We start from the raw sequence: 15659 nt of genomic DNA, 5'->3' as shown, positions 1-15659 counted from the left end.
CAACACAGACTCAAAAGACTGAAACTGGTGGTTAAAAAAATACAATGAAAACAGTTCCTATTTCTCTAACCACACAAAGGTAGACAACTTTTTTCCTGTTCCAGATGAAGTGTCTCTGAAGCTGCTGTGTACTGTATTGTATTTCAATTTCATCCCATCGTAATAAAAAGATGCATGTAAGTCAAAATCAAATATGAAGTAGCTAAACATGTTAAGCCATCTAACATGGTATGAAAAATAAAAAATACCGAAGAGGACAGATCAGTTGATAGTTTTAAAATGTTTGTCAGGACCTCCCTTCAGTAAAACAGAAAAATACTCTGCTTGCTTTTCAGAGCATGGGGTGGTGCTTTTACTGTGAAGGATTCAAAGACCGGAAGTTTAAAAAAAATACGCCCATAACTTCCGGTGTAACCTAATGTTTGGCGGGAGGTTGACGGTGTAAACTTTTCCATCCTCCGTTAGAAATCAGCGGCAGGTGATCATGTTCAAAACAAACGAAGAGAAGAAACGTCCGCCGCCCGTCAAAGTGTTGTCCGGTCAGCTGAGGACGGCGGAGCACCGGAGGACACCCAGCGGGGATGCATACGCTATCAGACCGGGTAGGGGTCGCTCTCTGCTGGTCTCCATGGTGTGGATGCAGGGGACTGTGCTGGAGGTGCAGCTGGACAGAAACACCGTGCTGCTGATGGATGAGACGGGGACCTTTGCTGTTCAAGGCGTAAACAGCATCCCCAAAGGAAAGCCGTGTTTGTCTCAAGGTAAATAAAGCAGGCTTAATATTATTCAGTGTTTCAGGTGTGGTTATACACTTAAACCAGGCCCACTGTGTGTCAAATGGTCAAACATAAACACATAATAGATTGCAAAACTAAAAAAAAAATTAAAATTACAATAAAAATGTAATCTAATAATCTAAAAATGTAAATCTAGATTGATCCTGCCTCTCCATCCAGGTCTAGATCTGGACCTAACTGGTCTAAAGTTGTCACAGTAAAGTGAAAAGTTCCTTTTTTTCATTTTAATTAAAAAAAAAAAACAGAATAAATACAACAAATATTTCTTTATTAAAATGTCTAGGAGCTGAATTTTTTTCAAACACTGTTACTCGAGTCAGTCTGTCAAAACATTTCAAGTCCCTTCATCAGTGGCTCAGAAGAAGCTGCTGCTGCAAAAAAAAGGAAGATTGTGAAATGAAGCCGCTGACCTTTCTCAGATCAGGTATTTTAAAATGTCAATGAAAAAGCACAGTTGTAGCTAATAATAGTAACATTAAATGGTTTTGTTCCATTTGAGGCACACAGTCCAGGTAAGTGGTGTCACTGTGTCAGCATACATAATACCAGGAAATCATCCATTATAGATATCTGTATCACCTACAACTACATTTGACAAGCAAAGTGTGAGAGAAAAGACTTTAACACTGCAAATTCACAAGCACTGGATATGAAGCATTGCTGTAAGTTCACAGATAAAGTGTGTGTGGTTTGTATATTTACTATTTAGGGTTGAGATCAGACTACACTGAAGTATATTGTCTAACAATTCCTGGTTTATTTACATGAAAGTCAACCAGCCCTGAGAATTAAAGCTTGAAAATGACAGCACACAATTATCTTTATCTGAAAACCAGCCACATCGCCCCCCGTTATCACCGCCCTTGTTTCCTTCAGTCTGTTGTCACCGAACAATCGACCACCTGCTGCTGATTTTACAGGCAAATATGTCATGGTGATGGGTGTCATCCAGGCCGTCTCCCCGGAGCCAGTCATCCGTGCAGTGAAGATGGCAGACCTCTCCGAGCTCGCCACGCTTCACAGACGGATGTGGAAGCTGGAGGTGGAGGAGCTGCAGGAGGTGCTGGCCTGAATGCAGAAGCTGCCGGTGGAAATGTTGCGTTTACTGGTGGAAGGACGACCTGCTCTCTGTCATGCATGCCCAGCTGGGTATGCAGTATTGAAGTGATTCTTGACAAAGAGGGGGAAAAAAACTACCTCAGAAGGACTGAATAGCACATTCTGCTAAGATGTTTGGCTTAGGGGTGACGCAAGAGTGACAAAGAGTTTGACGTGGGGAAAAAAAAAGTAGTGACACTGTGAAGGGTGAAGCTTAAATAACACGTTATTTCCCACTTGGCAAGTCTTTTAGAGAGGAAGCGGAGCTGGAGGCCATGTGCTAGATTTATAGTTCTCTTCTGAGGGTTTCAGTAGTGCACACATGTACGTGAAATCCACCTCTTCAAGACATGCCAACACAAACACAGTTTATCCAGCTAAAACACTGATCTCTGTACTGATCATTAAAACTGATCTGCTAATGAGAGTTTGGTGTCATTAACTTATCTTTGGAAATGTCTTGTCAAATTATACCACAAAGATCTTTGTTGTGATTTGGAATTCATTTGTACATTTTAAGTTAATAGAAGCTGCCAGGTGGTTTTTACAAATATTAAATAAAGCTGACACTGAATTTCAAGAACTGCTTTTCTCAACCAAAAACTGATTTGAAATATTTATACACACTGCCTCAGGACTGATAAATTAGACCTGACCTAAATCTGTTTTTCAAGGACAACTTTTCTGCAGAAAGGTAATTTCTACCTGTTACAAACAGTAGTGGACTAATATATGAATATGTCCCTTTCCTGGCACTTTGTACTTTTACTCCCTACATTTTGTACTTAGTGTACCTTAACAGCTGTATTTACAGTAGAGTTTTATAGCTTATAAAACCTGATCCATTATAAATAAACTACCAAACGGTGTATAAAATTAGCTTCACCTCTACCAGCTACAACAGCTTGCACATTAATGCAGCAGGAAGAATAACACGATATCCCCAAACAATCACAGGGGCCATTGAGTGCTTTTGGATTTGATACCGTCAGTGTCCCCTGGGAAATACTAATGACATACTTTTACAGTGTGGCATTACTACTTTTAATTAAGGAAGATGCCTGAATCCTTCAACCTCTGCTTATAGATGTATAATTAATAAAAACACACAGTGGTTTAAACACAGATTAAAAAAGAGGCTTTATTTGGTGTGGTGCCCATTACACTGGTAACACTATTAGATAAATGGAAAGTGAGAATGTCAAAGGAACTCTCAATTTAAGTATTCCATACTTTAAACTTATTGAAGGGTAAAGGTCATTAACATATAGAAACTAATGAAAAGAAATGACTTTTTTTTTTAGGTCAATTTGTAAGAACACAACTCTGATCAAGGTTTACACATGCTATTTTCATCACCATTATCAAGTAAACTACTGAATGGTGCATAGCAAAGCGTCAAGTGTCTTACACTGCTGTTAACGTTAACACTCGTGTAGTTCAGATCAGAGTAAACCAGCCACCAATCAGAGGGCCGGTCCTGAACGCCCTCTTTAAAATCATGCTGTGATCAGGCTATTTTCCAGTGCACCTCAAGAGGCCCCCTTCAAGGATCACCTGACTCAAGACTGTTTGAATACTGCATTACTTGCAAGTGAGCATGAATATTGTGATCACATTATTACATAATGTCTTTAAGCAGAAAACTGTATTTTCCAAAGTCATTGTCATTTGGTGCTATAAGATGGTCTTTTCTGGCTTTGGCAAGTTTCAAGGAAAGGAATTCCCTGCGCTCCATCCACTCTTTTAGTTCCTGCACGCCATGTGCCAGCTTACACAAGTCATCCTCTGTGCACGTGCCTTTGAGGTACCTGTCGGGGACACAAGGTCAAACGTTACCCATCAACAACGACCGGAGTCAGACTGGTTACCAGAGACGTGCGTCGTTCTGTGGCAGATTATCTCACCTCTCGCAAACTTTGAAAGTGCCCGTGGGAAATCGATACTGCCAGCAGTTCTGATCATCCTCAGAGTTGAAAACTCTGTCTTTGTGTTTCTCCGACGTGATGTGCTGCTGCCACTGTTTCTCGCTGTTGCAGTTTTTACCACACAGCCAACAGTGATTGCCAGCCTGTGAGAGGAAAAAAAACAAAACAGCGCAATCTCATTGACACAGATGACTAATTACCGTCTGTTTCTTAATCATTCAAATTTATCTTGTTTATTTTAATCACTTGGAAAATAGCTACGCTGAAAACAAGATTCTATCAAAACTGTTCACACATTTTAACCATTAGGTACTAACAGCTCTTATTGCGTCGACAGATTCTGGCGACTAAATGATCTTCCGAAAGAAAATACAAAAAACAAAACAGCTGCTAATGAGTCGGTGTTTTCATAACAGCACAGTGTAACACTTTAAAATCCTGAAAAGGAAATGAACGGGGAGCGGGTTAAACGCCAAATTAAGGAGAACTGAGATGGTGACGAGCAATTACTTCCTATGGTTATGTAGGTTTCAATGTCAGTCTGTGGGAGACACTGAAACTAGTCCTATATACGCGTCTGTGATCTTTTCTGTACCAGCAGTGTGTGCAGGAAATTCATTTTAAAAAAGCAAAAATATATCCTGTTTGTGTGCCCTGGTATGGAAAGTGATATTGAGTATTGTCATTTAAAACTAGTATTGTGTTAAAGTTGAAAATTCCGGTGTTGCGACAACCTCACTATAAACTTAATCTCTATAAAGAGATACCCGCGTATGATTACAGAATCTCTAGGCAAGGGTCCAAGACTGTTATCTATCTACCAGATATCCATAAGTCATAAAGCAGAACTGTGTCTTGTATCAAGTTGCTAATCAGACTGCAGAGGAAGTATCTGCCTGCATGTTTTCTTGATATCCACTGGCTGCACAGGAAATCCCAGAAACACTGGACCCAGAAGCTTAAGTCGTTATCGGGTGATAGCCGACGTGTTCCGAGATCAGTTTAAACTAAATTACACTGACCGGTTTCTACACAGACAAAAGCAGCGTGTCGTATTCGCTGGACCTTTAAAACACTCACCACTTCCTCAGCGTAGTCTGTCGGCATGTGGATCTGTTTGCCATTCTCTCTAACAGAGTTATTGGAGCTCTCTTCACCCCATCCAAGCTTCTGTGACTGCAGCCACTGCTCATAAAGCTGATCCATATCTGGAACTAAATTAGGGGGATAAAATGAGTGCGATTACTTCTGGTGCATCACGTACTAATTAGGTTCTAATTAAATTTAAAGAGAGAGCTCATCTCCTTGACAAAACTCACTGTTGTTTTCTTTCATGTAGGTCCAAAGGTCTCTCTCTTCTACGCTGTGAGCAAACGTGCAGTTCCCAATGTACTGACACTTCTTGCCAGCTGTCACATGCATGCAAATCTAAGAAAGCAAAATAATGTGTGACCATTTATTTTAATCATAGACAACTTTATGGTTTAAAAAAAATAAATGTTTTACTCATACCTCAAACTGAGATGGGATGGGTTTTTTGGTTGGAAGTGGTCTGACAGTTGTCCACTTTTTCCTTTCATGGGAACTTACAAGCACCACCCGTCTGTCTTTTGCCCACCTGAGACAGAAAGAGACACTGAGCTTGTGGGGACGTCTTGAATCGCACACTCACTGATTAATTCACCTCCTGTCCACAAATCACACGTTCGAGACTTTGTACTCACGTGTGTCGTGCCTTGGCTGTGCAATACTTCTTGTTTTTGTCAGCTTCGCTGAGTTGGCCATTTCTCCAGCACTGGCCACAGACAAACATCATCTTCAGATTTGGAGGCCCAAACCTCCTTTGTGTAGTGGAAAGCTGCTGAAATTTAATTAAAAAAAATTAAAAAATCAAGTTAAAAACACAAAGCAAAACTGAAAGAGCCAAAAACACGCCCATCAAGTCATTTTAATCCAGACAAAAAACAAAGCAAACAAACATTTAAAAAGGACATACCAATTATTAAGTTGTTAGTGAAAAAATATTATTTAAAAAAAGCCACTGATCTTGTGTGTTAAAGGTAACATCAGACATAAATCATGAAACGCTAGCAGCGAGCTATAACAGAGTCCTTGTGTCGGGGCTTACCTGGGCTCCCTGCAATGAAGCTGTTGCATTCCAAAACTTCTTTGCCTCTTGGACAATACTTTCATGAGTGATACCTATAATGATACAAAATGTTAAAAACAATAAAAATACCGAAATAGGTGTTCTTGTAGCTAGTGGGAATATTTCCGAAGACTTTTGGGATACAGTTCTTCTAACATTTCAACTATGTACCGGGCACAACACCATCCAGCCTGACGGAAGACTGTTTCAAAAGGCAGTCTTACCGAGCTCGTGCTGCATCATCCAGACTTTCAGCTCGATGAGGCTGTGGGCGTAGAAGCAGTCATCTTCTCTCACGCAGCCGTAGCGGACTTCATGGCGACAAAGATCCAGCTGGCACTGAGGACTCAATGGTCTGATTTTGGAATAACGAACTGTATTCTCCTTCAAAATGTGGACCAGGCACCTGAAAGACAAACAGGAAAGCAATGTCAAGTGTCAATATTTGCACATGGCCTCGTTTGCTTTGGTAAAAAGTGTAATTTAATGAGGCAAATGGTGGTTTCAGAGCTTACTTATGATCCTCAAAGTCGTGCTTTGTCACCGGATGAGAGCAAAGTGAAGGGTCATCTTTGTTGGTTTTGCTGATTATTCGGGGTTTGTGGTCAAAGCACACCTGCAAATTAAACACCATGCATTTGGAAAATGTCAATATTCTATCAAAAAAACAACATATTTACTAGAGTAGTGGCAGAGAGGGACTAACACCGTAATCTCTTCCTGCAACATACCACAAGAGAATACGTCAAATATCTGAAATTCACAGACAACTGATAAAAGTATACAACAATACGCAGAAGCAAGTTCTTCACATTTTCACATTGAATGGCCTTATTTGGAAAAAGCAAAAGCACTGCTCAGAAATGTCGTGGCTCATTGTGAACCGTCGTCTCGCTAAGGATGGAAATCGGTTCCAAATTGTCCGATCCGTCAGAATCTCATGCCTACGAGTGTATCAATTCCTTTTATTGATGCAAAATGACGTCACGCTCGTGCATCTATCATGCTGTAAACTGGTAACATGGAGGAGTCATGACAGAGAGGAAGAAATGATCCAAAGGGTGGCTTCGTTGCACAAAGAAAGATGACAACAATGCTAGTCATTATGTCTGTAAAATCATCATTACAAGTAAGTTTGGAGACAAACGTTTTTTGCGCAATATGGGCCTAGTTTTCCTAAGAATGTGTGCATCACTTCCTGACTGAGCAGCACGGCCCTTACCGAGACAATGACTAAGGAAATGACTATACATATATTGGTTCAGTGTAACAAACCGTCTGAGGCTGCCAGGAATTGGACCATTTAGCAGAACTGAAAATGCCACAATAAAAGACTTACGAATCCACACCCCTGGTCTTATAATCCATTTCCAATGATAAAAGCATGTTCTTTTCTTCTCATTCAATAAAACACAACGGCCATCATTGACAACATCGCCGCTGTAGTTACAGAGGTCAGGCTAGGTTTGAAATTGAAAAACGTAAAAGTAACAACTCACGCCACAGAGAAACATGAATATCCCATGATGCTCCTGTAAAATCTTGGGGACAGTCAACCTGACATTGGAGTTGGGTCCGTAAGGATCGAAGAGTAGTTCTCTAGAGATAAAACCTTTACGCTCTAGAGTCCAAACATCAATCTCTTCCTGGCAGTATGCAAATGTGCAGTGGCCAGGGTACAGGCACTCTTTCCCAACAGCCACCTCTGACAAAAACAACACAGGGAACATTTGAATATCAGCTGTTAGTATCAGCTTAATGGAGATCTTTTTTCCCCTTTTGTACTAAGAATCTTTATTATAAAATCAATTTCTGTTCTTTATTAAAAAATAAAATTATTAATATGAAGGCAAATGCAACCAAGAAAATGTACACAATTATAAATGTTACCTTTGCAAATGTAATAAGGTCCAACATATTGGGTTTTTGTTGGTCTGGGCCGAATGAGCTTCCACGTTTTGTCTGGTCTGATTCGGCCGAGCAAAGCATCCTTTTTGCACTTATGCTCTTCAGTATGAAGTGTGTAATCCAACACGCCAGGCCCTGTGGATGTAAAAAAAATAAATAAATAAAAACACATCAGACCAAAGCTTGAAGGCACAGACCCCCCTGACACACACACAGAAAACTGGACTGTGACAACAATTCCTCACCAGTTTTCACGTAGCAGACTGAGCACGCTTGTTTGAATTCGTGGGTTTCAGCTAAGGGGTTCTTTGCTGAACCCACAGGAGTGGGAAGACCCTTCACTTCAGGCATACCCACAGCCATTCCCATTGGGGCGTCATTATTGTTCAGCTGTTTAAAAGAAAAGAAAAAAGAATTATGAATGATGACCAAACTTGAGCCTGTAACGTCTATATTTATGATACCTAATAATCAATACCATAAACAAAAATTACCTGTGGAATGAATGGAGTTGGAGCATAATCTGAAATTTTAATTTAACAAAGGGGATAAATAGATAAGCAGGTTAAATATTGGTCAGCTGATGTTTTTTTAAAACAGAATTAAAGAAATGAATCACGTAACGAGGTAGCATACCTTTGAAGTCTGTTATGGTGAGACTATCCAGGGCGTCCAGTGATGTGGGCAGGGTATCAAAAGTGTCCATTCCAAAATATGTACTTGACCCTGACTTGTGATACAGCGGTGGCAGAGTTACCGTGCACTGCTGGGAACTGCTGAGAAATGGGTTCATGTGAGATGGCATCAGGAATGGACTCGACATGGAACTGCCCGAGGCAATACTGGTTGGCAAAGGAAGCGGCCCCTTTACTGTGGGTATAACCTGAAGGAAGAGACAAACGGAAGTCACACTTCTGTCCTGCTATCAACTCATTGTCACATTTTATTCATCAATTGCACCCTGCAGTTGGATACGCTCACTAACCAAGGGTGATTTGGGGCCAGCTTGATCCAGTAGATCATCTAGGTCATCCCCAATGATGTCTGCAGCAAAATCTTGACTGGTTTCAAGCAACGGGCAAGGCTTACTGGTTCTGCACCCGTTAACAAATGTGGGCACAGGAAGAGGGACAGATGTGGGTACAGACACAGGCAGGTGAACAGACTCGAAGCCTGGTGGCTCAGACGGCGTCACAGATGAGACGCTGTTGTTTGGAGGAAGTTCATCCACCGCTGCTTCGCTTAGAGGCGAGTGAACTGGGACTGGAGCTTGGATCGGAGCTGGGACTGGAGCAACGACACCGCTATCCTGAGATAGCTGAGGCACTTCTAAAAACACACCAGGGAGAAACAGTGAGTGACTGTTGTCCTGCTCCCTTTAATTATTTAATGAATTATTAAAAAAAAACTTACCAATTTCTATACTGTCAACTGAAGACGAGCCGTGGGAAAACTGAATAAATACAGAAGAAATTCTGTGAACTTTTTGGGAGAGTCCAGATGCATATTTTAGATTATGTAGTGGAAAGGTTGTTGCTTACCTTGTCACATGATGCATCTTGATAACTAGATCCTCGCAAAACATTCAAGGCAGGCTGTTAAGATGGAACAAAAGCAATAATGTTACTTATATTCCTAATACATGCTGCTTACGTTTTCAAAGCCATAAATCTGAGAGTATAGAGATGCAGATGTGTTACGTCATACAAAGTGTGACGGTTGTGACACGCATACCTTACTCCTTACATAAGCTTTACGGATTTTCAATCCCAAAAGTTTGGCAAGGTCCTGGGTCAGCTGTGTGACAAAGGAATCCTGAGGAAACAATAAATTAACATTTATTCAAAGACACTTGGTAAAATCACTGCCTATGAGCTTTGCACATCAAACTGTGGATAATGTTTTTAGATGAATATTTGGATACTGTACATATTACTTACAGACAGCAACCAATTGTTTTCTGCAACACTTTCCTTAATTGTATCATTTTTTTTGTTTTATATCTATATATTCTTCTGAGACTTCCTAATTATGTATTTCAGCAACCTTTGGAAGTGCTGTTGATTGAAAATTGCCTTTTCTGTTAAATTTACTAAGACAAACAAGTATTCTGATTTCCTGTACTGTAATATTTACATAATTACATTATGTAATGTAACATAAAACACTCCAGCTTACCTGAGGCACTGCTAGAGAGCATTTGGCAACAGCCTCATAGGCCTCTTGATGTCTCCCCAACTCTTTCAAGGATCTTGCTTTTCTGTACAGTGCTCTGTAGTTCCCCTCATTCAACTGGAGAGCCTTTTCACAGTCTTCTAATGCTTGGTCATACAGTCCCTGATAATAAAAACAAACAAACGATGAGTCCCAAAGTAAGAAAGGCTAGACTTAACCACAGTGGTGTAGTGAACACAGAACAAAGAAAGCACACTTTGATCGTAAATTGACTTCACATGTTCGGTGAGTTGAGTCAGGTATGGGTGTGGTGTCCCTGAAGACAGCAGAGTGTTTTGATTGCCATGTAACGTGATTCAAGGCAACCAGACACAGCAAAGTGAAGAGGGACTGAATGTTCTGCTAAAAGCCTCAATTTTACCCAAATTGAAGGTTTTCTTAGCGGATCCTCAGTCTCTCAGCTGAAATATGTCAACAGTAGCTGGTCATATGGCATCAAAAGATACAGATACATGAATGGATCACTACAGTGGATGTGGAGTGCAACCACTGACTTGAACCTCTTTAGGTCAGAGCTTATTTACCACCTTGTGCACACAACTTATGCCTTTCACATACATATTATTTGATGTGAGCATTTCTTACCTTATTAATGTATTAACTGATTCATCTGATTTCAGATTATATAGTGCTGCCCTAGATTCTAGTAAAAGAGAGGCTGGTAAATGGCAACAGTTAAGTCAACTCTTTGTGCTTTTCAAGGGAATAATTTGTCTTTGAGAAATATGCTTATTTGTTCTCTAGCCCAGACTTAGATTACAAGACAGAATCTTGTAATATGATGTAATGTGTGTGTGTCTTTGTCTCTTACATAGAGTCTTGTCACTTTGAAGCTGCCAGAAAGCACACGCCAGCATTAATAATGACTTTGTTCCATTTAGGTGTGCCAGTGAACCAATACGCCAGGAAACTGGAACTGGTACAGCAATTATTAATACTGACAATTTTGACGAGGCAAAATGTCTGCCATGAGGATTGTTCATGAGAAAAGTATGAACTGAGTTCTACAATGTGGAAGCACACATTACACCATAGTGACATAGTGATGTGGTGACGAATCTGAAAAAAAGGGTATGTCTTAGCAGCTGATGATTTGTTTAAACAGCGAGTCATCCAACCTGTTGGAAACCCTGGAAGTCTTTGGCCAGCAATCTCAAAAATGTCACTATTATGCACTCTACATATAGCAAACGCTTCTGTGAGATCAAAATGTGCTTATTGTACAGTGCCAGTAAAAATATGTCCACACCTTCTCTTTATCTGTATTTAAGAATAAAAATAACTCTATAAAAGGACACTGAGGACATAATAAAAAAGTCCATTGCACACGAGATAACAGACACATGCAAAAATACATTTTCTACATTGTAGATTAACACTAAAGACATCATAAAATAACACAAACAGTCCTATTCAACTACTGCAGTAATCTATGTTTTGGCAAGAATGACTCAACTAAGTAAAAAGAAACTACTTTAAGATATTTGGGATGAGTTAGATCACAGGGTGATGGAAAAGCGGCAAACAAGTGCTCAGCATATATGGAAATTCCTTCAGGGCTGTTGTAAAAATATTCCAGGTAACTACCCCATGGCTAATTAGAAGAAGCTAAAATATATGTTACTTGATTCACCACATAATTCCATGTGTTTTGTTATAGTTTTGATATCTTGAAAGAGTCAAAGAGTTTTAATCTACAATATAGAAAATTAAAGAGAATTAAAAAACATTGAATGAGAAGGCGTTGCTACTTGTTGATTGGTACTGTATTTTGGACTTGTAACATTTAATTGTGTATGTAAACTGTTTGGTGGAGTCCAAAGGAGAGGGAATTTAAAGTCATTGGGACTGAGGGTGAAAAGTGACTCGAGTGTGACGGTCACCACAAACTCACCGGAACAATATTTAGGTACGCAGCAGCTCGATTTGCATACAGCTTTTCCAGGAGACCTGTTGGAACACAGATCTCTTCCGAGTCGGCATAGTCTGCTATACTCAAGGCTTCGGTGTACATCTCGATGGATTTCGTCCATTCTCCTTCTTTAAACACGTCATTTCCTTCCCCGAAAAGATTCCACACGAGCTCCTTAATAAACACCTGAGAATTCAAGAGTCAGATCAGTACAAAATATAAAAGAGTGCTGTCAATTTGTCCTTTCGTGCAGATACTTTATAATGGAACAAAAGAAAAAGAGAAACCACAGGTTGCAAATCATGTGACCCAGCCATTGTCAGTAAATCTGGTTTCCTCATTATGGAACAAGATTTGATAGGATGGAAACTGAAAACCTGACATCAACATTTACATGCTTACCTCATACTGCTCTTGGCTTCCAGGAAATGGAAGGGTTGATCTAAAAACCAAAACAAAGTTTGTGTCAGAAGAACACAATATATTACTCTCTATATTTACCTAAATAAAAAGTTTGAAGTCGCATAATTGTCTATTTGGGTTAATGTATAATTCTTCAGTTAATGTCTATATTGGTTTAGCCGTTAGAGTACATTAAGTTCTGCGTTGTCATTAAACAACAATCTGAACAGGGACATCACGACAGGAAGGTGTGTGTGTGTGTGTAGTTTGATGAGTTGCTGCGTGTGCAGGTGGCTGCTGAATGCAAACACGTCAGCAAAAGCAAGAGTCTGTAAACAGCCCGTCATTCTCAGCACAGAACATTTAAATGTTACATTTTGAGAGTGAAAGCAGTGGAAATATAATTATATATAAACGCCATGACAACATCTCAGCGAATGAGTATATATTGTATATTCTGCAGATATGTTATAGCATAATACACACACCTGAAGTTACCATGAAGATGAATATCAGCAACAGTTATCAATCATTTGTTTTATTTAAAACCAGCTACAGTATATGATCAAAAGGTTGTGTCAGTAAATGTCACTATGCAAACATTTGCAATTATAACTGTGAAGCTGGTTTCTAGTTCAGCTGCTGTCTGACATTAAACGTTTAGATCATGACACTTTCATCAAGGCATACTGAGCTCTCCAACTAATGACGTCTGGGTGACGTTGAAATACTATAACTGACAGATTGATTGTCTAACATTTATCAACTTACCACTTATCAGAGACGTTTTATGTTGACCGCGCAGCAATGGCATGCAGAGCAGCATTTTAAGTATCACTTTTGTTTTTACTAATAAAAGGCCCTGTCAGATTCGATGAAATCCAACACTGTTGCCTGGCATAGCCGCTCTAAAACAGCATGTGTCTGCCTGATGCATGAATACAAAGCTCAGATTAGATCGAAAAAAAAAAATAAAAATCCAGAAGTGAAGCCGGTAATCAGCTGTCTGTCCAACACTCAGCTGATCTGAACAACAATGCAGGCTGACAAATCATTCTTGCATCATGCAGTGTATAGCTCTACCGATGCCTTTTCATTAAAAAAAGGAGTCACGATGGGCGACAGCAGGAGACAAGTACAGACAAGATCTTGAGAAATGCCTGATGATGTTTTTAGTTGTCCTCTGCAATATTTCCATGATAAGAAACACGTTCTACAAGTGTGCTCATACGGGTTTGAACTCTCATATTAATAAACTTCAACTGCTCAGGGATCCTTTAAAAAAGGGGAACGCCCTCCCCGTCACCACCATGACAAGCAGTGACCTAAACGCTGACACTTACTGGATGAACTGTAGACCCTTCTGGATCTCCTGCCAGCGAATTCTTCTGTCCTGACACGGTCCGGACATGTTTGCACGTTTCAGTATCCACTCCTCAGTCAGCACCTGAAATCATGACATGACATTATATTAAAAAGAAACAAACTCCACAGACAAAAACACTCCTTGTGTGATCACTGTCAAACTGGTTCACAGACATGACATGCCCAGTGTGGGTACTACTCAAAGTCTGACATCAGCTTTATCCTCAATGTTTGGAGCTTCCGCATTTAGTAATGACGACACATGTGTAGTTCCGGAAATTAAGGCTAAACATTTTCGTTGATAACGTTACTAAAGCAGCTGTTCACCGCGTGTTACAATCACAGGGACACAGAAAACGACATATCTGAAGCCGTGGGTGATAAACGGCGTGTTTATTAGCCCGGGAAAAGTGTTCAATCATAGCTTCTTAAAGTAGGAGGTCCATTATCGGACACCATTTCGACGACTAAATATCTCGTCTATTTTTTTTTTTTTTTCAACAAATTCAAAGTGTTTCACAAAATACGATTAATACAAAAAAAATGTTTTACACCGGAGCATTTAACTTTATTGAAGGTTATATGTCGTGTTATTATCATGTTTTAAATTAAAACATTAAAAAAAAAAAGCGCCAAGCACCGGTCAAACTGTCAAACCTGCCCCATCACAGCTGAAGTCTAACAACTCACAGTGTTGTCTCAATGTTGGTGATATCGTTAGCTTTTAACAAGCGGGGACAATTAAAAAATAAATTAAAAAAAACTTTATTCTAGCAGCACTTTTGCACCTAGAAGATAAAATACTATACATTTCCAGTTTTCTTTTACAGTAGGTGAGGAGGAAGCATATTGTCCGATAATGGGTGCATGACATTTAGCGCACGTGTTAACGTTACCCGCGGGCTCGGGACCACCGAGTGTGGACTTCTCGTCATCAGCTAGCAGAGGGAAGCTCACATAGTTTAACCACCGCCAACACACACACACATACATATATACACACACACATACACACACACTTTTATGTGATCAAACTCAGCAGTTTTCGCCCGTATCGGTAACACAGCGCCCTAAGCCAAGCTGCATGACGTTACCCGACTAAGTTTCTAGGAAGTAGCCTGAACCTAACAAAGCGTAGGCATGTCCAAGTCAAACTAGTTCCCCACAACGCAAACAATAGCGAGCAGTACATGTTAAAGCCTGAGAGCGGACACATACCACACGCGTTACTTAACGCTGGCGTCTGAGTATACTCACATGAATGGATCTTTATTCCAAACAGCCCTTGTGTCGGTTATGTAAAAGGAGGGAAAGTGATTTTTCGTTATAGCTAAAATAACTTGGCTTGATGTGCTGTAGCGCTGAAGGCCGCCCTTTGCTGCTTCTTCTTCTGTCAACTGAGGCGGAGCCAACACCGACTCCAGCGCGGTGCTGCCCCCCGTAGACGGCGGACGGACACGACAGCTTTTCCATGTGAAAATGACAGTGCAACTTCAACATGTATAGATCAATAAACCAATGACTTTATAACATTATAAGGTACATATGTTATTTGTAATACTATTATTAGTAATTATATTAATATGATGTAAGATATATATATGTATATATATATAGGTGTATTATATATAGGTATATATATATATATATATTATATAATATATTATATAATATAGTATATAGATATATATATAGAGATAATATATATATATATATATAGATATTATATATAATATATATATAATTGTGTGGCGCTGTGCGAGGTGGCAGCCTGTGACGCAGCTCCTGTCTGTTTTTTACAATCAACACTGCCAATTTGCTGTATATACTTTTGCACATAGATTATTTACTATTGCTATTTGATA

The 15659-nt window shown here is 39.8% G+C and overlaps 2 protein-coding genes across 5 annotated transcripts; one reads left to right on the top strand and one right to left on the bottom strand.

Moving 5' to 3' along the window:
• Positions 1 to 338: 338 nt before the first annotated feature.
• Positions 339 to 2322, top strand: rmi2 (RecQ mediated genome instability 2). The gene is made up of 2 exons (XM_010730555.3): positions 339 to 761; positions 1718 to 2322. The coding sequence occupies exons 1-2, from the start codon at positions 485 to 487 to the stop codon at positions 1867 to 1869; spliced, it is 429 nt and encodes a 142-aa protein (XP_010728857.1). The 5' UTR covers positions 339 to 484; the 3' UTR covers positions 1870 to 2322.
• Positions 2323 to 3016: 694 nt separating this feature from the next.
• Positions 3017 to 15236, bottom strand: zc3h7a (zinc finger CCCH-type containing 7A). Of its 4 annotated transcripts, none has more exons than XM_019261936.2 (23): positions 15052 to 15236; positions 13773 to 13876; positions 12430 to 12469; positions 12010 to 12213; positions 10059 to 10217; positions 9615 to 9695; positions 9422 to 9475; positions 9294 to 9333; positions 8866 to 9209; positions 8517 to 8763; positions 8375 to 8403; positions 8126 to 8270; positions 7863 to 8015; positions 7472 to 7677; positions 6488 to 6588; positions 6197 to 6378; positions 5952 to 6025; positions 5548 to 5684; positions 5336 to 5441; positions 5143 to 5251; positions 4904 to 5037; positions 3803 to 3966; positions 3017 to 3706 (listed from the first exon to the last, which is right to left on the bottom strand). In XM_019261936.2, the coding sequence occupies exons 2-23, from the start codon at positions 13838 to 13840 to the stop codon at positions 3517 to 3519; spliced, it is 2967 nt and encodes a 988-aa protein (XP_019117481.2). In that variant the 5' UTR covers positions 13841 to 13876; positions 15052 to 15236; the 3' UTR covers positions 3017 to 3516. The 4 variants fall into 4 exon arrangements, with proteins under 4 accessions (XP_019117481.2, XP_027141725.1, XP_027141726.1 ...); XM_027285924.1 differs by lacking the exon at positions 15052 to 15236 and adding an exon at positions 14691 to 14709; XM_027285925.1 differs by lacking the exon at positions 15052 to 15236 and adding an exon at positions 14691 to 14709 and having other exon boundaries at positions 5548 to 5681.
• Between the last annotated feature and the right edge of the window lie 423 nt (positions 15237 to 15659).

Source organism: Larimichthys crocea, chromosome XII (genome assembly GCF_000972845.2).
Source record: "Larimichthys crocea isolate SSNF chromosome XII, L_crocea_2.0, whole genome shotgun sequence".
NCBI classification, from domain to species: domain Eukaryota; kingdom Metazoa; phylum Chordata; class Actinopteri; family Sciaenidae; genus Larimichthys; species Larimichthys crocea.
This window is presented reverse-complemented; position numbering and strand designations above follow the sequence as displayed.

What these genes read in the sequence shown, in the direction of transcription:
- rmi2 (XM_010730555.3), top strand. Translation starts at nt 485, where the DNA reads ATGTTCAAAACAAACGAAGAGAAGAAACGTCCGCCGCCCGTCAAAGTG. An exon ending in AAAGCCGTGTTTGTCTCAAG is followed by an intron (nt 762 to 1,717) that starts GTAAATAAAGCA and finishes CTGATTTTACAG; the next exon opens with GCAAATATGTCATGGTGATG.
- zc3h7a (XM_019261936.2), bottom strand. Translation starts at nt 13,840, where the DNA reads ATGTCCGGACCGTGTCAGGACAGAAGAATTCGCTGGCAGGAGATCCAG. An exon ending in ACCTTATTACATTTGCAAAG is followed by an intron (nt 7,678 to 7,862) that starts GTAACATTTATA and finishes TGTTTTTGTCAG; the next exon opens with AGGTGGCTGTTGGGAAAGAG. An exon ending in CAGACTACGCTGAGGAAGTG is followed by an intron (nt 3,967 to 4,903) that starts GTGAGTGTTTTA and finishes TTCCTCTCACAG; the next exon opens with GCTGGCAATCACTGTTGGCT.